The sequence below is a fragment of the Pogona vitticeps genome, chromosome 4, assembly GCF_051106095.1.
Source record: "Pogona vitticeps strain Pit_001003342236 chromosome 4, PviZW2.1, whole genome shotgun sequence".
In the NCBI taxonomy this organism is placed as follows: domain Eukaryota; kingdom Metazoa; phylum Chordata; class Lepidosauria; order Squamata; family Agamidae; genus Pogona; species Pogona vitticeps.
In genome coordinates this window covers 139,420,581-139,443,390 of record NC_135786.1, presented here as the reverse complement: position 1 = coordinate 139,443,390, position 22,810 = coordinate 139,420,581, and the positions used below count along the sequence as shown (strand labels likewise).

At 39.0% G+C, this 22,810-nt stretch overlaps 1 protein-coding gene across 5 annotated transcripts in view; it reads right to left on the bottom strand.

The window, feature by feature from the left end:
* SLC12A7 (solute carrier family 12 member 7) overlaps window positions 1-22,810 on the bottom strand; it is a 136,557-nt gene that overhangs the window by 25,871 nt on the left and 87,876 nt on the right. For 3 of the 5 annotated variants that reach the window (XM_072998467.2, XM_072998468.2, XM_078391691.1), the window contains exons 13-22: window positions 21,826-21,944; window positions 19,936-20,034; window positions 18,595-18,714; window positions 17,705-17,809; window positions 15,911-16,079; window positions 4,946-5,141; window positions 4,247-4,416; window positions 3,535-3,666; window positions 2,491-2,598; window positions 880-993 (exon numbers count right to left, since the gene is read on the bottom strand). In XM_072998467.2, coding sequence (XP_072854568.2) covers window positions 880-993; window positions 2,491-2,598; window positions 3,535-3,666; window positions 4,247-4,416; window positions 4,946-5,141; window positions 15,911-16,079; window positions 17,705-17,809; window positions 18,595-18,714; window positions 19,936-20,034; window positions 21,826-21,944 — 1,332 coding nt within the window. The remainder of the gene's footprint in view (window positions 1-879; window positions 994-2,490; window positions 2,599-3,534; window positions 3,667-4,246; window positions 4,417-4,945; window positions 5,142-15,910; window positions 16,080-17,704; window positions 17,810-18,594; window positions 18,715-19,935; window positions 20,035-21,825; window positions 21,945-22,810) is intronic. The other 2 variants (XM_020797151.3, XM_078391692.1) reach the window with 1 other exon arrangement.

The following is a 22,810-nucleotide window of genomic DNA, read 5'->3' as shown; positions in this document are numbered from 1 at the left end:
CCCCCACTTGGAGTCATGTTTTTCAGGGCCAAAACATCGTCTTCTACGCCGGCAAATACGGTATATTATTAGAGGATTTTGAGAACATTGTATACTATGAGAGCAATATTATGATAGTAGCCAATATTGTATACTAAAACACACACATTAATGGTTTAAATGTATATGTATAGATTTTGAAGGGACAACTAAGACATCAAGATGCAAAAAACAAATAATCATAAGCAACTCATGTAACACAATGTTTAACAAGCACGAATTGAATGTAGATAGATTGAAAAACTGATAAATGTTTGTTTTTTTTTTTAAAAAACAGTAATAATAGTAATAATAATTTACGTTCAGGAGCTTGATGAACCAACCTTGGTGAAAGGCATTTAACACTTTCTATAGCTTTCTATAGATATGGGCACTTCCAAAAAAGCCTTTTTCCCTTCTGCATGCCAACTGAGAAGTTTTCAAAAAGATGGGCCTTTAACTAGGGCCCCTGAAAAAAAAAACAATGAGGGCAGGCAATCCAGCTAACACAAGTGAGGGCAATCTTCCTTTGTAGCTGGCCACACATCATATGAAACTTGGAAGGTTAAAGCCACCTGCTTAAATTGATTCAATAAAACTTCAAGAGCAAATAAAAAGCCAAATTAGAACAGCCAAGACAACAATTCTCAGGTAAATTGTTTAAATGAAATGATGCATGCTTCTAGCAATATGCAACAATGCAATCTTATAGAGTAGGGGTTGGTATCCCCTACTTATAAGAGGACGGGGTAGGCAGCATTAGAAAAACACAACAATGACAGCTATTAACTACAGCAATAGTCTACTGTGGCACTCTAAGCATTGCAGTAGGAAGGGAACAACTAGGTGGCACATTTTCACCTCATCCTCTTGAATGTCATTAGGCAGATTGTCTACGTCTTGAGCAATACATTGTGGGCTAGAGTGGCTCTTTCTTCTGATTGAGCTACGAGATTCGTCAGTGATGCTCTGAATCTGGGACAGGAAGGTCACCAGGCACAGCCAGCATACAGAAAAAGGATACCATTAATTATATTGGTGCATGAAACATTATCCCACTTAATTAAAACAAGATATGAAACTGAATCTGAAATAGTATTCCTAAAGGCAGTTGAAGGACATTGCAGGCTAAAAATATTTAATACCCTTCCAAATTAAACAATATGTATATATATATTTACTACTCCAAAAGAGGCAGGCTTGTTCTGAAATTCAATTATTAACTAGGAATTCAAAAGCTCAAAACTATTCTATTGTTTAGTTATCTTCAGTTAAAGCGCCAGTTAACATGTTGGATGAAAGAAATAATTCCTAGGACAACACTTGATACAAAAACAGGCGTTTTATAACCAATAACACTATCTGCTGAAGATAAGATGGAGCATTGTAACAATAAAAGTCATTATGTCACCATGCAGATTTCTGTTCCAAAGCAAAAAATCAGAAAAGATATCTGCTGAACCAATGGTATGCTTTCAACATTACTTAAAGATTTTTTTTTTTTAAAGAAGAAGAATGCAGCCAAGCAAAACCGAACTTTAGAATCCACCATACTGTGGAAAGAAATACCGTTAATCTTAAAAATTATTTTTGAATAAAAGCATGCAACAGTCTACATCCATCTTAAGGAAAATAAGGTAGGAAGCAACATTGGTTGTCAGCCTTGACATTTTGATCAGTCTTTGAATTTCCAATATTGAGAGACTGGGACGGAGTCAAGAATTTCACTTGTAATATACAGTATGTTAAAAGCCAGGTCTAGCCTTGAAGGAATTTTAGACATGCAAATAATTTACTTCCCACAGCTTTTTGCCCTAGAGAAAATATAGTTGATCAGACCCATTAAATTAAGTAGTAAGACACTGGAAGACAAAATCCAAAGAATAAAGCTCTGTAGTGAGATATTCTAAGCACCACAGTAATTGCATATCATAGTGAAGATGGGAAACACTTAGCTATCCACTCCTGCCTGCACACTGTTCTCTAATCATGCCAAAGGAAGGAGATGATTTTGATGATCAAAACAATATCCTTCTGGATTAGATTTCCAATTAAATAAATGGAGAGTGTGCTGGAAGTAGCAGAGTCTAATGTTGATTCAAGTAATGCTCCTCTCCACTGAATTAATACAAGATACCAGAGAGATGTTCGACAGAAAGTCTCTTTGAAATAAATTTTCCACCTCATTTCAATGGGTTTTGGTCAGGAGAACTTCCTGATGGTGTTTTTATAGTCAAAATTGCTGCCCCAAATCTGCCTTGATAGATGTTGCACCTTGATTCATGACAAAACTGCCTCTGTATATAAGAAACTCCTGAAAACAATACTATTTGTGTTGACTAATACCAATATTTCAATATAGTACATGTTTAGTACCAGTAGTTTAATCTTGATTAAACTATGGGTACTTCATTAAAGTACTGGATCATGATTTTCCTTTTTTTAAAGGAAAATAAAAATAAAATTACTTACCTCCCGTTCCCTTTCATTCTTAGAGAGTTGCATTTGTTTTAGCATCTGAGATCTCTGCTCCATCATAAGAGTCTTCTCATATGTGAAGGCTGAAATATCATTTTCAAACTAGAAAGATAAATGAGTATTATCTATTATATCTATTATCTATTAGAAAATCCTGATGCTGGGCCATAATGATGCTGCTACATAACACTGATTTTCTGCAGGGGAAAAAACTTGTTAACATGCTAGTTTAAAATGCAGGAGCTACTGGCTTATCATCTTGTCAATTGGTGAAAACTAGATCCCTCGCCCTAGCCCTGTTCAAATATTAGACACAGAACTAGAGAAGGCGCCAAACCTCTGTCAAAGATTACCCACCTCACAAGGAACACCTTTGTGTCCTCACTGTGACACTGTTCAGAGTCACTTGTATTCATTCGAAGGAGCTTACAGTGTTTCCCTGATTGCAAGCTCTTAAAAGGACCTCCGTATACGTGCATAAAAAGGTTTGCCTTACTTCCAGGTAGAGTGGGAATGGGGGTGGGATGGGGGACTTTCATATGCTTTCACCTATAAACAGAAGTTTAATTCTCCATAATTTCATGCTTAATGCTTGAACAGAACTATTAACAGCAAACCAGCAGAAACGGCATGCTGTTCAACTGAAAATTATGCAGCATATATAATTTTTACTGAATAAATTGTGAAATTTATCTACGGATGTATCTGAGCTGCTACCAGAAGAATCTATCTGAACTCACTTTGAAGGCTGGAATTTACAGACACTGAGAGAGTGAACAGAGGCAGGTGCAAATTATTGGATTTGGGGCTTTAGCTTTAAATACTACTATAAAGTTTTTGTAGACAGTACTTCCTATGATCTGGTTATCTTCTGTCTTGACGTTTCAGAAAGCTGCACTATGACTTCCTCAAGGGCATGAACACAAACTACAAATGTAAGTAAATATATAAATTATACAAGTAAATGTATCTTCTGATATTTTGCACCTTAAATATTAATACAAGTACTTTGTTACAGTAAAAGTCATAAAGCCTCACCATTTCAACAACCTCCACCTCAGCATTCAGTCGAAGATGATACAGAAACATCTGAAGATCCTTCTTCATTTGAATACTATTGTCATCTATCTGAGCCACAGTGAAGATACGCATTTTACATTTTCTCCACACCTGTCATTTAAAAAATTCATTAAAAAAACAGTGAATGCATTTTCTGTAACTTTATACCTCCATCTAATAGGATGTAATCTACAACTGGGAGGCTGATTTCCACTACTCTTTTCTGCTATTCTTGGGTCTGTACAGCATTGCGTACAAAACTGTAATTAAACCCAAGAATGTCCATTTTTCATGAACTTTCAACTGGCCAACATTCAAACAAGCTGGCCAAAAAGGAAGTGAAGATAACATAATGGATGCTTGGAACCTCCACCAACTAGGACTTACCTGCAAGCAGGCAACATCCTTTCCTAGGTGCATTTGTTAAGTCATCCATTAAAATAAGTGGCTTTATGCTTATGGGAGTACTTCTCAGTGACTGAAAATTTAAAAGAGCCTCTGTCACACCCTCCAGAAGCTATGGCACATGTAGATCACACACAAGCATGACTGGACTGATGGCAACATATATATTTAGTCTTTTACAAAGATTCACAAAGTTTCCCCAACCCAAAGAACCTATAATTCAGATGTTCAGATTTTACAGCAAAGATTCAGAACTAAAATAAGGGAACTATCACACCGCTATTACCTTGTGTTGTCGTAGTAGGAAAGGAAGAAGCATCAGCATACCACCGTCATGAACAATCCACCACACGTCTATATTACCTTCGCTAAAACGCTCTTGATTAGTTGGAAACAAGTCTATGTTTTTAGCTACTAGAAGAGCTTGTTGGGCAGCTGTTGTTTCTCGTACAGTGTCTGAAAGAAGAAATAAAGTTGTACAAAACCACACAAGTACATTTTGATGCCTTGAGCATTATGAGGTCTGTTAGACCAAAATGGCCAAAATTCTGCTTGCATAAAGTCACACTGCAGAAGCTGATGATGTCATCAGCTGGTACCAGTCTCTGGGGGCTTGGGAGGCTGGTGGGGGCCTTTAGAAGTTACAAATCATTGCTGGATTGGCACCACTAGGAACAGAATTGGCAGCAATAATCCTGCAGCATTTTTTTAAAAAAACTTTTAAAGGCTTCCCCCTGTCCCAAGACACCCAGAGGCTTCTCCGGTGTGAAAGGCAGCCCTTGGGAGCCTCAGGAAAAAAAAACAAGAAACACAAAACAAAAGGAGGATATGAAGCTTTTAATTAGCTAAACGTTACTGGCACTGGCTGAAGAAGTCATCAGCTTCCTCCGCATAAATGTATTTCAACAGGATTTTGCCAGTGTTAGATAAATTATTTCATGGTATGCTGCTCATATATTTGTACCAATTCTATAGCAATACTCACCCACAAAATTTTTCCAAGAGAAGGGATTATCAGCCTGCTTCCAAGACTGAGGCCATGCCATCAGGACGGTATTGTGTTTCATCCCTCCAAGTCCAGCAGATTGTATCAAATGGGAAATTCCATCTCTAACAGTGGATGATACCACAATCTGGCAGAATCCTTTGGTTTTCTCTACTCCCATTAAGGATCTGATGTTCTATAATGGAAAAATAATTACATGGATAAATATTTATAAGCTTCATATTAGCCAGTAAGAGTATCAAATACCAGCATGTTACTATATTGTCTGGAGTCTTAACAGGTCAACTCCTCCACAGGTTCCACTGATTCAAATGGACCTACTCTAATAGTTGCAACTTACTTTAGCACAGTAAATTGGCTCACCAAACCCCAATGATTCAATGGGCCAACTTTAGTGTGACTTTCTATGCAAAGCAACAGAATTTTAGCCATTAAATGACAAGCTTCAATTAGAGCAAAGTAAAACATTTGTTAAATGAACATGTTTAAAGGCCTAAAATGAGGAAATGAATTACTGAACTAATTATCACCACTGTCATCAGGAAATTAGATTTACTTCTTGAAAGTAAGGTGCAAATTTGCCAATTTGCAGATAGAAGAAAAAGAGTAAGGGCAGATACAATTAGATGTGAATTCTCCATCTGTGCTCCAGACTAATCAATTACATAAAATTAATACATTTGCATTATCACATAGCTTCTGATATTAGGTACATCTTTGCAGGCTAAAACTGTTTCCTGGTTTTGATGTTATCTTTGCCTTGTGTGAAATCCATATATTAATTAAAAATGCAAAGTACTTTATAAAAAAAGTCTACCATGTGAATTAAAAGATTCTGGTTGAAATTCTATTGCACAGCTCCACATATGCCACAAGGATGACAGTAACAATGGTTCTTGGATGCACATGACTTTGTTGCCTTGTGTATGAGTCATATGCACCCCAAAATAGTCTTTAATCAGTGATGATTTGCTGCAGTTTATGACATCATCCCTACTGTACACATGGACTTTAGCCTCTGATTCTCAACACAGAGCATGTTTATACTGAAGATTCCAGAACACTGGTTCAGGTTCACAATTTCAATACTGCATGTAGCCACACTCCACTATGATATTCTTTAAGGAAAGCCATATTTAAAATGCAAGTGAGCCGTGCAACTGCATTCAGAAATTTAGTGGGACTTTACAAGAGAACATAAACTGGATTATCACAGTGTGTTCTATGTTAGAAAACTGTTCAGAAATTTCAGCTAGTCCAAAATTATTGAAGCCAGACTGACTGGGGACAGTAACAGGAAGCATATAGTTCTCTTATTACAATAGCTTCACTGGCTGCTGGTCCGTTTTTAGACCCAGTCCAAAAGCACTAATTATGACCCATAAGACTCTATGCAGCATGGGTCCAGACTATTTGAAATATCATATTTCCCTACATGATTAGCATCCACACATCCCACTTCAAAGAGGTCCATGGAGGCCCTTTTCTTGATCCTGCCAGCCTCATAGGAACAAGTGGTGAGGATGCAAGAGAGCACCTTTTCAGTAGCCATTTCCAGGTCATGGAATGCCCTACTCTCAGGTAGACAGGCTAGTTCCCTCCCTGATGAGATTCAGCCAGCAAGCAAAGTGGGCAATGGAGTTTTTTGTAGGATGTTATGTATTTTTACTGCTTTGTGCATGTATGCATGTATTTTTAAATTTTAAATCAACATTTTTAGTAGTCTTTCAGTACTGTTATAATATTCCATAGGGTCCCTCCCAGCTCTGCATTTCTACAATGATGATGTTTAATTGGTTTTTTTTTTTTTTTTACTATTACACTGTATTGGTCAGAATTATATTATATACTTAAATCAGATTACCTCCAACAGGATAAATGTCAGTGGTACAGTGCCACCAGTTAAGAAGTCAATGCTTGTTTTTTTTCTCCATGCACACCAAAGTCATGGGACTGCTATGTGACAAGAAAAACAAGGGCTGCCTTCGTAAGTGGTAGCAACTCTTTACTCAAAATTATGAGGCTGTAATTAAGCCACACAATCTAAGTATCAAGATTAGACATAGGAACAAATATAAAAATTAATCAGGATATTTGTTAAATATCCCTGATTCATCAAATATTCGTTGCTTCGTATTCTTGGGGTCCAGATACCCCAAGAAATATGAAGCAACAAATATAACCCTTTTATATTCGTCCTTTCCATCCGTATTGGATTATGTCGCTGTGGATCAGCTGTTCCCTGGGGGCATAAGTTGAGAGGGATTTTCCCTTCCGGTGGCTTGCTAAAGGCTGCCTGAAGGGACTCCCATCCCTGGGGCTGGGGAATGGCTTGGTTCCCCTTTCCTCCTCTTCCTATGACTGTGCGGCATAAGAAGAGGAGGGATGGGATCAAAGGGATCCCCCAGCCTGCAGCTGCAGGATGGTTTTGGTTCCTGTGGGGCATAGGAAGGCTGAGGGAACAGGGGTATTTTTTTTTTAAAAAAAAAAGATGGGCAAGTTTTTTTTTAAAGACCCGACTAACAATGAAGTGATTCATTGTTTGTCGAGTCAGGGGGCAATTTGTGGTTCGTCAAATTTGACAACCCACGAACCAAGACGAAATGCCATTTTGGCACTTTGTCCCCATGTCTAATCAGGAGTCTATGTTTAATTTTCAATCATTTGTGAGATATGGCGCACTATACTGGGAGAAAGCAGCACAGAAATGAAGTGAATAAATTGTAACCCCCTTATCAGATTGAAAGAAGAGTAAACATATAAATGTTCTCCCCATTTTCATGATTAGCCTCAGAAACAGCAAAGTGCTTTGCTGCTTCCTTTCTTTTTCCAGGTCAGGGAGATTGCCCATCTCTCTTCCACAGGTCCAGAAAAGAGCACAGAATCACCCTGAGAAATATTATGCTATTAGAAGCAAGATCACCCTTCAAACTCCTATTGCCTTCTTGTACTTTTTTTTTAAAAAAAAAAGTAGTAACAAAATTTCAAAATGGAATTTACCGTAAATTTTAGAACACAAAGCATTTGCTGCATTTGGTTTCTAAATAATCAAACTGTGATTAAAAATTCATCTCAGCAACCATTTATGAACTGCTGAGCCATCTCATTCCTGTTGGAATTTTTCCAAGCACATCTCTGAGATTCACTGTCTTGTTAAATATTAAGAAGGTGCTACATTTAAGTAAACAGTGGCTTTACTGAGGCTAAAAATAAAACATTTTGCTCCAAGCACTGTGCCACCTATTATCTCATATTCATTCTAATTGCATATTACAGAACAGAACTATTTTAAGCCTTCCTGCATACAGCTAATTTAAAAAAACAGAATGATGATTTTTGGTGGTTAGTTTAATCCATGGAGGTGGGGAAGGCTGGCTATCCACATATTGCCATTGTTTTAAAAAAGCGTATTGTGAAAAACAATGCCTTTAAAACAATCCAAGCCATTTAATGCTCACTGTGTTTTATGTAAGAGTCTGAAACATGTTCAACATTCTGTCTAAAACAATCATTACACAAAAACTATAGACAAAACATGGCTGAATTTTCTTCACTGAATGTACAAAATTAATTTAAAATATGATCACTCTTCCTTAGCTCTTGATCACACCCCTGATGTGTTATAACAAATGGCCAATTTAATCTTTTACACAAAGAGGCAAATCAAGGTGGGAAATGAAGGAACAAATTTACTTGGACTTAGGTAGTTACTATACCTAAGGGAGATATCAAGAGATAAATATTAAGGGAAGTAACAATCATGAAAAATGTATACTGCTGAGCATCAAAACAATCAATATGATAGATAGGCCATAGGGCCTCAACAGCTTTCTCTGTATTGTACTGTCCAGATGTTGCTGGCTGGTTTATTCTCATCTGATGGTGGATCTCAGCAAACACAAGCATCCTAATCACTGTGTGTTCTGATTCATGGCTCTGGTTTCACAAACAGCCCATGCAGCCTTCAGAAAGGAAAGTGACTACAAAGGAGGACTAGGTAAGCTTCTAAGGATGGAGTAATGGGCCCCCATTACCAGCTGTTTGATTGTTTTCTCAGAAATTGTATCCAGAAAGTGTATCCATCTGAAACCAAGAAATTAACCTAATGGTACATAATTGATCTTTCTGCTCACTGTGGACAGAGAACATAATCTGAGCTACATAGAGAAGATAGAAGCTGGCTCAAGGCCAATTTCATAATTGAAACCCCACCCATGGGATACTATGCAGAAGGAAACGGGGAGGTGATTTTTTTTGCTAGCTCTGGTTTCCTCCAAACTTGAAAAGAGATATGGAGGGAATCCTTTCACTTACTGAACAAGTCCACTTCCAAACCACTTCTCTACCATGTATAGGTTTTAGTACTTATAGGGAGATCACAAGAAGACTAGAAATAATACATTATTTTCTATTTTAAATACTGTTAATTAAACACATTCTAAAGGCCCTCCCTGAATCACACACACAGACACACACTCAGAAATACACTCTCATTTTTGTCCTGGTAAAGAAGCTTAGAAACAGTGAGAAAAGTGTGGCCAAAATTACATCCCTAAGTGATGCTTATGAAATTCTACTCATCTAAATTTCATTCCAGGATGGAGTGCTTCCAGACTGACTCTTGCTCAAGGAGTAAATACCAATGTATTGCAATATCACTCCTTCTCTGTAAGTTTGTTTTGTTGACTTTCTTCAGACAGTTGAGTATATATAACTTAAACTTTTATATTTCCAGAACTGTACCAATGTAAGTGATTTAAGTTATAATGCAAAATGAATCTTGATGTGATTGCCTAAGGATTAATGTGCAGTGCACTCAATAACTTGAAACACAAACAATTCTGAAGTACAAGGCATGTTATCAACGTTTCCTCTAAGCTGCGTGGCTGCACAGGTGCGCAGCACTGCCCCTCCAATGTGCAGCATTCCTCCTCCTCCACACACCCACAACAAGTATTTCCAGCCCCTTTGGTTCTGGTTGCATCCAGAACCCCATGCAGGGGAGGGGAGCGAAGCTGCACATGCAGAGTGGCATGGTGGGCCCCACCCAGCAGGGCTGAAAATTAGAGGGAAAGTTGCATGTTATCTATTCCAAAATCAATTCGAGATATTCACCACATTAAACTAGAAGACAGCAAAACAGAATGTGTGAAAAACATATGATTAGAAAGGGCTATATCTTTGTTTTTCCTTCCAGAATTTAGAGAAAACCTTGCTTAGATTTGCCCACAGGTATATACTATTAATTAAAGTCAACATTTGCCCTGTTAATAGCTAGAGTAGGGTTTGGTTATTGTGAAAGGACAGTAATGACAAGTTATTTAGATTATTGCTGCAGCATTTTTACTGCCAGCTACGGTGAGAAACATATGTGGGACTTCCCACCTCACATGCAAAAATAACGTGTCTGATTCTGCACACAATACACTTGGAAAGGAGAAGGCATTGCTATCTGCTGTTGTTTTGCAGGCAGTACAATGTCTTGCAACAGTCCTGACTAAAATACAGACATAGTTGACAGCAGTACAATACTTTCACTGCCAGTTGCTTGTCACCAATCATGCTTTTGTTATTGTGTAACTTTGCCAAAGATAATCTTGATTCTTGTTGAAGATTTCTATGTGAGTTCTTTTGTGCCAAGCTTTCTTTTTGGGAGGAGTTAAAACTGAGTAGAAAATATAAGCACTGAAAAAAGATAGAGGTCAGCCAAAAATCTTTTCACCTATTTCTCTGAAGTACTCTAGTGTTGTCATACAACAGAGCATAAAACTCAGTAGTTATTAAAACAAGTGAACAAACAAACAAAAACAAAAACAAAAAAAAAAACATTTCCAGTTAAACTTTGCAGAATTTTTAATAAGCACAGTTTATACCCATAACCAGTTGCTTTTTTTTTTTGGTAGAAACTGTCCTCAAAGTTCTCCAGATGACATGAAATCAATAACCCCCAACAACTAAGTCTTTTCTCTCTCGATAAATCAACTTTGAAAAAATATTTAACTAGTCTAACTGCCCAAGCGTTGGCTGAAATTCTGTTGTACAACTCTGCAGTTATAAACGATGATAATTTTATTAAGCACAGATGTTAATCTTTTGTTTAAAGCCTTCTAGTTTCACCACCACCATCACCACTAATAAGGTTCTGAGGCTCCCTAGGGCCGGGGTCCCCAACCCCTAGTCTGCAGCCTGGTACCGGGCCGTGGCCTTGGAGACAGATACCCCACCCCCCGCACGTACGCCCCCCCATGCATTCACACATGCACCCCACATGGTCACATGGATGCCCCCACCCGCACTCGCCCCCACCTGTGCATGCACGCACTGGTGCCCTGCCGACTTGCGTGTGCACCTCACACAACCCATGCATGTGCGCGGGATGCCCCACCCACCCGCATTGGTGCCTTCCCCGTGCACAGACCCCCGCCCCCTCACTGGTCCACGGTTTGGAAAAGGTTGGGTACCACTGCCCTAGGGATTCCTGGGGTAACCTTTAATACCTGAAAGTTGCCACCACTGGAATTGAGGCCAACAGTGGCAATTTTCAGATATTAAAGGCTCACCTCTATCTTGAGGCTCCCAAAGCTTTCCCAGGTCAAAAGGGATCCCTAGAGAGTCTCGGAACCTATGATATCATCATCATTTACAACTGCACAGCTCTTTCAAGAGGATTTCCGCCAAATGTGTTATTCCAACAATGCATATCATTTCATATTATCTAAAGCCTTGGGTCCCCAGAGGTTCTTGAACTACAACTCCCAAAATTCCTGGCCAGCACAGCTAATGGTGAAGGCTTCTGGGGGTTTCAGTACAGGAACATCTGTGGATCCAAGGTTGGGAACCACTGCTCTAAAGGAAAGAGATACACTGCAATTTTTTAAGAAGTGTAATGTTTTCTACTAAAAAAAAAAAAAAAACCCTACAGGACAACTGGTTATACAATGAGCTATATTTGCATGATTTCCCCCAAGGGAACTAGCCAACCATAAAGTCATGGCCTTGCACAATTCTATTATTTGCTGTTCTTTAGTCGTTAAGTCCTGTCTGACTCTTTGTGACCCCATGGATCAGAGCACGCCAGGCCCTCCTGTCTTCCACTGCCTCCCGGAGGTGTGTCAAATTCATGTTGGTAGCTTCGACGACACTGTCCATCTCGTCCTCTGTCGTCCCCTTCTCCTCTTGCCTTCACATTTTCCCAACATCAGGGTCTTTTCCAGGGAGTCTTCTCTTCTCATGAGATGGCCAAGGTATTGGAGCCTCAACTTCAGGATCTGTCCTTCCAGTGAGCACTCAGGGTTGACTTCCTTCAAAATGGAAAGGTTTGTTCTCTTTGCAGTCCAGGGGATTCTCAAGAGTCTCCTCCAGCACCACAATCCAAAAGCATCAATTCTTCGGCGGTCAGCTTTCTTTATGGTCCAGCTCTCAGTTCCATACATCACTATAGGGAAAACCATAGCTTTGACTATGCAGGCCTTTGTCGGCAAGGTGATGTCTCTGCTTTTTAAGATGCTGTCGAGGTTTGTCATCACTTTCCTCCCAAGAAGCAGGCGTCTTTTAATTTTGTAAATGCTGTCACCAACTGCAAATATCATGGAGCCCAAGAAAGTAAAATATGTCACTGCCTCCATATCTTCCCCTTCTATTTGCCAGGAGGTGATGGGACCAGTGGCCATGATCTTAGTTTTTTTGATGTTGAGCTTCAGACCATTTTTGTGCTCTCCTCTTTCACCCTCATTACAAGGTTCTTTAATTCCTCCTCACTTTCTGCCATCAGAGTGGTACCATCTGCATATCGGAGGTTGTTGATATTTCTTCCAGCAATCTTAATTCCGGCTTGGGATTCATCCAGTCCTGCCTTTCGCATGATGTATTCTGCATATAAGTTGAATAAGCAAGGAGACAATATGCAGCCTTGTTGTACTCCATTCCCAATTTTGAACCAATCAGTTGTTCCATATCCAGTTCTAACTGTTGCTTCCTATCCCACATATAGATTTCTCAGGAGATAGATAAGGTGGTCAGGCACTCCCATTTCTTTAAGAACTTGCCATAGTTTGTTGTGGTCAACACAGTCAAAGGCTTTTGTGTAGTCCATGAAGCAGAAGTAGATTTTTTTTTTCTGGAACTCTCTCGCTTTCTCCATAATCCAGCACATGTTAGCAATTTGGCTTCACGTTCATTTGCCCCTTCGAAATCCAGCTTGTACTTCTGGGAATTCTCAGTGTACATACTGCTGAAGCCTACCTTGTGGGATTTTGAGCATAACCTTATTAGTGTGTGAAATGAGTACAATTGTACAGTAGTTGGAGCATTCTTTGGCACTACCGTTCTTTGGGATTGGGATGTAGACTGATCTTTTCCAGTCCTCTGGCCACTGCTGAGTTTTCCAAACTTGCTGCCATATTGAGTGTAGCACCTTAACAGCGTCATCTTTTAAGATTTTAAATAGTTCGACTAGAATCCCATCACCTCCACTGGCCTTGTTGTTAGCCATACTTTCTAAGGCCTACTTGACTTAACTCTCCAGGATGTTAGCCCCGCGGACCGGTTGGGAAAGGCAGGGCATCCCCCTGTGCTCATGCTCGTGCAGTGCAGCACTCATGTGGGCGTTCGCACGCAGGTGCAAACAGGCTGGGGGGAGTGCATGCAGGGGTGGGGGCGAGGTCTCTCTTCGCGACCCGGTCGGGCTCAGGCCACAGACCAGCACCGCACCATGGACTGGGGGTAGGGGACCTCTGCCCTATAATGACAAGAACATCTTTCTTTGCTGTCAGTTCTAGAAGGTGTTGTTAAGCCTTCATAGAATTGGTCAATTTCAGCCTCTTCAGCATCGGTGGTTGGTGCATAAACTTGGACTACTGTGATGTTGAAAGATCTGCCTTGGATTTGTATTGAAATCATTCTATTATTTTTGAGATTGTATCCCAGTACAGCTTTTCCCACTCTTTTGTTGACTATGAGGGCTACTCCATTCCTTCTACGGGATTCTTGCCCACAATAGTAGATATGTTAATCATCTGAATTGAATTCACCCATTCCCGTCCATTTTAGTTCACTGACGCCGAGGATGTCAATGTTTATTCTTGCCATCTCCTGTTTGACCACATCCAGCTTACAAAGGTTCATAGATCTGACATTCCAGGTTCCTATGCAGTATTTTTCTTTGCAGCATCAGACTTTCCTTTCACTTCCAGGCACATCCACAGCTAAGTGTCCTTTCAGCTTTGGCCCAACCACTTCATTAGCTCTGGAGCTACTTGTACTTGTCCTCCGCTCTTCCTAAGTACCATGTTGGACACCTTCCGACCTCAGGGGCCCATCTTCCAGCGTCATATCTTTTAGCCTTTTGTTTCTGTTCATGGGGTTTTCTTGGCAAAGATACTGGAGTGGCTTGCCAGTTCCTGCTCCAGGTGGATCGCGTTTAGTCAGAACTCTCCACTATGACCTGTCCGTCTTGGGTGTCCCTGCACGGATAGCCCATAGCTTCTCTGAATTACTCAAGCCCCTTTGCCACGACAAGGCAGAAATCCATGAAGGGGCAATTCTGTTTTTATAAACCATATAGAAACTACTTTCAAGTTGCTATCAAATCCAACTTGTTCTGTTTGTAAAAAAAAAATTTGATATGTAAGTGATCACTATACAGGCAGGAAACATAACTTGTAAACCCACACTGGTTTCATACTGCACATTCTACCTCTCTATTACTAGGGTAACATCAAGCGTGAAGGCAAAGATGCAAAGGGAATGGGTTATTAGAATGGGAGATGGAGGACATCTTACTCATGATTTGGCGTTATGGGCTATATCCAATGTTAGTCCCTACTGAAGCAGAACCATGCATGGGACTTTTAGTTACCACCTACCTTAGTCCTACAGATTTCAACACATCTATGCTAGCTACAGAGAACACTGCATTCAGCTCTCTATTTGCACTTGGCCCGTCTCAGACTAATTAATTAGTTATTCTCTGCATTCTCTACTAGTCATACAGCTATCATTGCCGATCTTGAAAATACCACAACCAGACATAAGGGCTGAAATCCTGTTCATTTAAGTTCTCCCCTCAGCCCTCCCTGGGAAGGGATTGGAACCTGTGAGGGCTTTATGGCAGGAGGTGGAAGTGTTTACTTTTTTAAAAAAAAAAACTGCCCTGATTAATGCTGTCATGAGCCATGGAATGTACATAGACAAGATTTAAACCAATGTGTTGTGTTGGGAGACTGAGAAGGGCATAACAACATTCCTTTCTAAAAATAATAGAACAATCAGTAATGTCGTTGGATTATTTATAGTGTAATGACAAGTAATCTCATATTCCTACTACATGCTGAGGGTGTGGCCATCTTTGTATTTCTAAACTATAATTTTAAAAAAGTATCATAAAAATCACAGAATTGGAAGAAGGCAATATTATTAAGCTATGTCCAAAGAGAGGGAAAGGGAGAATGCATTACTTTTTAAAAAGAACACAATTTGAAGCTCAGTAACATTCTGACACATTGATCAAATCATGAAATAATTGGATAAAGTGATAACTAGAGTTGTTGAATATAATTGATAAATATTAGCAGTTATCACTTTATCCAGTTGTTTCATGATTTGATCAATGTGCCAGAAGGTTACATTGATCAAATCATGAAATAACTGGATAAAGTGATGACTGCTAATATTTATCAATTATATTCAACAACTCTAGCTATTTGTCATCATTTAATCATATTTGAATATCCCAAAATTTGAAAACTCTTATTTTCTAAAGAGACACAACTAAATAATATGTGAAATCAATAACATTAGGATATTCCAAAACCAGTACTTAAACTTCACTATATGTTACTACAGATAAACAACTGTGAATTTCGATCTTCAATTCTATTGTATTTGAACCCCAAGACAAGAATATATGCCAGTTTTACTGTCACTGTTTTTCAGAAATATACGTACCTCCTCAGCTCTTTGAGCTTCTGTGTATTTGTCTAAATATATTCCTTGAAGTACAGACCCCACAATGGTCAAACCCTTTCCAGCTTTTAATTGACAGGTAAAGGAAAGTAGCCGAGGGTGTTTCACCAACTCTTCTGAATCCAAATTCAACAAAACCAAGACCTGTGGTCTGAAGTGCAACATAAAAACAAACAGTAGATGCAGGTGAAGTACAGAATGGAAATATGTGATGACTATAGATTTCGATACATGTGAAAACCCATTCCTAACATTTACTCACATTCTAATGCGACCAAGAAACAGAACATGTGATGGGACTGGGTAGATAGGGGAAGTTTCCCTTGTTTTCAACTAGAGTAATCAAGAATGGACGCAGCCTTCACTTGACTGTATGCCCAATGTGCCTCTTTACTGCGTAGCATGCCCTTCTGTGGGACCCATGAGGAGCTTAATCTCAATGAGGTTAATCGCCAAACAGACAAAACCAAATGGCAGAAAGATTCAATATAAGAGAAGTAAAAGAAGAAATAAAGCTCTAAAACAATTTTTAACAGAAACTGAACGATCAGGAAAATAAGGAGAAAGCATTAACATACGATCTAAAATAAATAATTCACAGCTGGCATTATGAGTTACTAGTGAGTTCAGAGATAAATATCATCTATGGTTTATCATAATGGAAGGAAGCTACAGTAGTTAATTTGTATGACTCAGGTTTGACCACCCAGCCACACAAATTATTAATACTGACCCAGCAGGCAGTTAAAACAGCAGAGTCCAAGCAGCAAGAACAGCTTATATTTTACAATGATGCTGTCAGATATACTGTACTATAATTTACAGCAGAGGTTGACAACCCATGGATCTCCAAATACCATTCAAACACTAGTCATAACAGCAAACAAGTGAAGGATGATGAGAACTGCAGCCTATTGCCTATCTTAGATGTACAGTCTTGTTGTAGGCATCCTTCAGTCTTGAGAGACTATGGTAACGTGCTCTGAATAGAGGACTTGGAACAGCGTCTAGTGTGGCTGAGAAGACCAATTCGAGAGTGACAATCCCTTCCACACTGAAGACAAATACAATCCGCCCCCTGTCCAGTTCCCTGGTTTTGCTGGTTTCAGGACTGCCCCTTTGCCTCGGCCTGCTGGACAAGGGTCTCTTCAAATTGGGAGAGGCCATGCTGCACCTCTTGCCTCCAGGCTGAACGCTCAGAGGTCAGGTTTTCCCAACTGTTGAGGTCCATTCCTAGGGCCTTCAGATCCTGCTTGCAGATATCCTTGTATCGCAGCTGTGGTCTCCCTCTGGGGCACTTTCCCTGCACTAATTCTCCATACAATCTAATTCTCACTATTATGAAACTTAAAAGTATTTTCTGAAATAAAGTCAGAGTTGTGAAATAAAAAGAACCTTCCCAATTTTAATAGGATTTTTATCAGTAACCAAAATCATCTTCTACAGTTATACTGGCGAAAAGGAAATAGTGTAGCTCAACAGTGGCAAACTGCTGCTTTTAAGAAAGTACTTGCTTGGATTTTTGGTCATATGCCAAGCCACCCAAGAAGTGCACAATGAGGAACCCAAATGGGGAATTATAAATTAGTGGCAATTTGCTGCTGTGCATCATGCTGTTTCCCATATGCTGGCATGAGGAGATTCCTCAATATTGAGTTACTTCCATGAAATTCACTTCTCCAAGCAAAATCCTACATGTGTCCACTGAGGAATACCTCCCAAGTAAGTGGATATAAGATGATGTGATTTTAGTTTATTCAATGGGCTTATTCTCACCTCCAGTTTTTGGTATGAGGAGGGCCTTGATCAACCCGAAGCAAAGCATAGCGGGCAGCATTCAAAGATAAACCACGGATTCCATCTCCCCATTCTTTTTCAGCTCTGAAAAGCAGACATAAAAAGGAATCACTAGAAGAGTGTCCTTTTTGGTATTCTACACAGACAAGGTACAGATCTATCTTGGAGTTCTGAGTGACACAACGTTCTAAGTTATGTTTTATTTTAGAGAAGTACTCTCCTTGACTCTGCTGCCATTTAAACCATTGCTATAACTGTGTAAAGAACAGTAATAACAAATGAATTCCATGAATGCAAACCTAGGGGGAAAACTAACAACATTTCGATGGATCTAAGATTAGAATTTCTTGATTGAAGGTGACAAACACGGAAAATTGTTTTTCTAACACTCTGCAGAGATAAATCATCTTTAAATCTGTTTCCAAAAGATATGCTTTATTCTTAAAAAACCCCCAACAAATTATGGCACAACTAGAATGGAAGCGCAGGCCTTTGAAACACAAGTGACAAACTAAAGGCCTGCCAGATACTTCCCTGACATATCCTGTTTCGCTAAAACAAATAGGGGGGGTTGCATAAATACACAGCTGCATGGTTATTTCAGGAAATGTGAACAGGGCAAGTTCTTGATCCACTGAATAACTAAATGATGCCTTCATGTTTCTCCCCTCAAATGTATCTTTTGCATCTCCCCCCCCTCCAACATTATCTTTCAAAGTCAATGGGAGGCAGTTATTTCTCTAAATGAAAGTAATTTCAACTGATAGTATCAAATATTCGTTGCTTTTATTTATAAGACAGAATAAGTTGCCCTGTTACGATTCTCATTTGAGAAACTATACTGGAAGACAAATAAATTGTACTCTCACCCTCTGTATTCTATGTATTTGTAAATGCATCCTGCTATCAGCATAGCAACCAAGGCATAATACCAAGAGCAAATGAACATCAAGGCAAGGCACAAACTCATCCCCAGGAATGAAAGAGTCCTAAAAGAAAAGAAAAAAACTTGGCAACATTTATGAACATTTCCTACTAAATATTGTAGAATAAAAATAATAAGTCTCTCTAGATAATAAACTAAACAGTACTGAATGCAAGCAAGTACTGTACACATATAAGTTTTTCTAGGCTCCCTCTGGAAACTCACAAACTGCTTAAACAATCCTCAGAGACAAGTAAGGCTGAGAAAGGAGTAACAATATGGCAAGAAACCATTAACATCTCACCTCCCCAAAACAGCAGCACATGAACCAGAACACCCATATCTATTTCTTGAACGGACAGCTCAGTGAGTTAGGTTATCTGGCTGTGGAGCCAGAGGGTGGGAGTTTGATTCCTCACTGTGCCTCTATGACAGAGGCTGGACTTTATGATCCACAGAGTCCCGCCCAGTTCTGCAGTTCTAAGATTAAAGACAGGAAGGTGGCTTTTATATATATATATTCATGTGCTGACTTACTCCGACCCTTTCAGGGGTTTCCAGGTAGAAGTGTTTTACCATTCCCCAAAGGGGCATATTTCCTTTTTCTCTTGCCCCAGTGTTTCTGTACTAAATAAAAGATGACATCCAGAGCACAACTCATTAGTGAATTAACAGTAAGCCAAATAGAATGTAAGGACTAATTATAAATATATTGGCCCACATCCTGTTGCTTAGCATAGTAAATTGCACTAGGGATTTGGTGAGTCAACCTCTTCATAAACTCCACTGTTTCAATCGGTCTACTCTAGCTGTGACTTATATTAGCATAGCAAGCTGCAGTTAGAGTAGGCCCATTTGAATAAATGGAACTTATGGAGTTGACTCAATAAATCCCCCTAGATTCAATGGGCCTACTCTAGTTTTATTTACTACCTTAAGCAAAAGGATTTGCTAAAAATGTACTCTGATTAAAGCACCTTCTAATTTTCTTTAAGTTGTCTCCAATAGTTTTTAATTAGTGTCTCTTTTACAACAGCTATCATGATCTTGTTGCTGCTATTTACTATTTTGTGACTACTGAGAAAAAAGAGATTAAACAACAGAGAAATCCATGTTTCTTCCCCGCTTCTTAAAGGAATTACACATGATCTTTTATCTTAAGTGATGAAAAATAATACCTGAGAAACTATTCATAGTAACCATACTTCTTTACAAAATAGAATGCATGTAAATGAAACATTTGTTTAAGTCCTTCAAAAATGGATTTGTAAAGACTATGCCATACCAGTGATAATACTTGAAACGAGGTCTCCAGTTTGGGGTACGGAGAAGAGTCTGAACTGCACATGCCAGGTTCACAAACAGATAACACATAAGGAAAAACCTAAAAAGAAAAACACATTTACAATTTAAATGAATCCTGCCATTCATTTTAGTCTTGGGAACAGAGATGTAGATAAAAGGAAAAGCAAGTTTGAAAGTTACACGGATGAATAGTAACTGTCAAGGTTCCTGTAGACACAAAGAGCCAGTCTGACAGTTCTCAACAATCAAGGGCTGGGACACATACTGGACACAATTGCCTGTGCAGTGTTATTTCAAAAGGACAGAAGTCCATTCAAAGCATACAATGAACATGGGCTTCCAGGAGTTAAGAAGGAGGCTGCAGGCTTTCAGCAAATGCCTTCTACATCTTGGGAGTGACCTGCTTCAGGGAGTAATGATAATATCGTCCTTGTCATGGGACTACTGCTAAGAATGGCGTTTCTCCTGTAACATTAAGTATCATTTATTCCACCACTGCATTTAGTATACTATATCGTCACTATAGCTGTTAGGCAATTCCAAGCAGGCTGGCAGAAAAGGAACAAACTAGACTGTTGCTTCTTTGCCAGTGAGCTTGATTTCTGTGCTAGACATAGAGAAATAAATGCTTTTTCCTCAATATGTGAGAGGTTAGAAAAATATACAATCCCAGGGAAATAACTTAGGTAGGCTTATTTACAAAGCTGACTTAGTCATCCTCCTCCTGTATTGTAAGCTGCCTTGGGTCCCAATTCTGGGGTCTAGGCAGCAAGTAGACAGACGGACAGACAGGCAGGCAGGCAGACAGACAACATTAAAAGTAATTGTCCTGCTCTGTGTTATTTGTCTTTTGAAGGTGGAAAAATGAGTGTACAATGACATAAGAAAACACATTTGCTTATCCTATATAAGAGTGATAGAATATACCAGATGGGCGAGATATAAATCGAACAAATAAATAAAATAAATAAATATTCCAGAGTGAGGTGGAGAAAGATGTTGTCTTTATTAACAGCCATCCATAAACACAATTCTTTCCTCATGTTTTGAGAACCAGAAATATTCTCAAATGCTCTTAGCTCCCTATTATATTATTTTATTTATTTATTCAATTTGAAATAATTGACAATATTCCCAACAGGAAATGTTGCAACACAAATGCAACATCAGGATCTCAACAAGATTCTGTAGGCAAGAGCCTCACTCAATCCTTGATTTTTTTTCCTTCCACCTCTACTCAATTGCCCAGTCTTGATGGCTTTTTAATAACATTATTATCTCTGAATCTCAATAAAAGTAATCCATTTCTTATTCTTGACACACACAGAATTTCTGTTCACTTTCTCATTATCTGTTGTATTTCCTATTGCAACATATGTTTATTTCACCTTTCTGGGTTGTCTTTCAAATTTTTTTTCCTATGACTTGTTATTCTTCAGCTTGCTTAAATTGTTCTGCATGCTGCTATCGTATTATAGTATATTTTTTTAAACATTTGTTTCCTCTTTCTTCTTGTATTCTATTAAAACTTCTTAGTGAACTCTGTCTTCAGTGAATACAAGTACACATCCTCAGTTTCCTGATCACCCATTCTCAGTTACACTTTGCTGTTACTAGAATTCTCCATCCCCTCCCGGAACATCGATTTGTACTTCAATGCTTCATAAATTAGTAATATTTTATCATTTCTACTTCTTCTATTGAATTGTAATTTTTAAGAAATCTGTTAAAACTCATGGCCTGTTTCTCTTACATCGTTTTAAGATGCATTGTTTTACTGACTGTATGCTTTCTTGAAATCTACTGATGTAGGCCTGATTAGAAACATTTTAAAGAAGCAGAGAAAGAAAATCTATATGCGCATACTCACATGGAAAGGATTGGAGCTACACTGTCCAGGGAAGCTATCAGAATGCCTATCTCACAGATAAATGCAGTGAGGAGCAGAGCCCATGTAGGTTCCCCATTTGATTTTCCATGACCAAATACCTACATTTTTTTTAAAAAAAGAAAAGTGCATTAAATCTATTTCAAATACATCAATTCCTAACATGCATAAATTCAGTAGTTTAAGTAGGCTATCATATTACCCCCTGAAAAGATGCTGTTATTTGCTAAACACGAAGCTGAAGCAGCTTGAGGACTGCTGTTCTCTGATTGCCCTTGCCATAGGGAGAGGGGAACACCAGAGCTGATGTGCTCTGAGTGGATTTGAATTTGGAAGCTTATGGCATAAAAAATCCTTCTTCACTGGAGACTGAAGGGGAGGGGAGAGTTGGAAGAAGAGCCTCTTCCATTTTCAGTTTGGGAATGGCTGGGGCCAGAGGCATACTCCTAAGTTAAAATGTAATATGGCCTCCTCTGAGATGTAACAGGTTACAACTCTCATCATTTCAAGAAGGTAGTAAAAAGCTGGTGCAGTATGCCTCACCAGTCCTTTGTATTTTAGACTGAACATAACTTTTTGTCCACAGCTTACTAGATTAGTTTGCAAACTAGTATGGAATGGGAAACTAGCATGGTCCAGAAGAGAAATTCAATCATGTATCATTGACAAATGTTACAATGCGAACACAGAACAGCCAATGTAGAGGATTTAGGTCACAAAATGTGCCAATATGCAGAAACCCAGGGCCCATCATAATCAGTCTCCTCACATTTTCATCCATGTTATGGCAACTCTCTTTTATGGGGAAATCTACACCATATTCTTCTTGAAGGGGTGGAGGCATGATTCAGTCTGTGCATTGCTACTACACTGCTGTACCATGAAGTCTGAATATCTCTTGCTTTAACAGCTGTGGCTATACTGTCTCTGGCCATTCTTGAGAGGAATGTGTTCATCAACCACAACT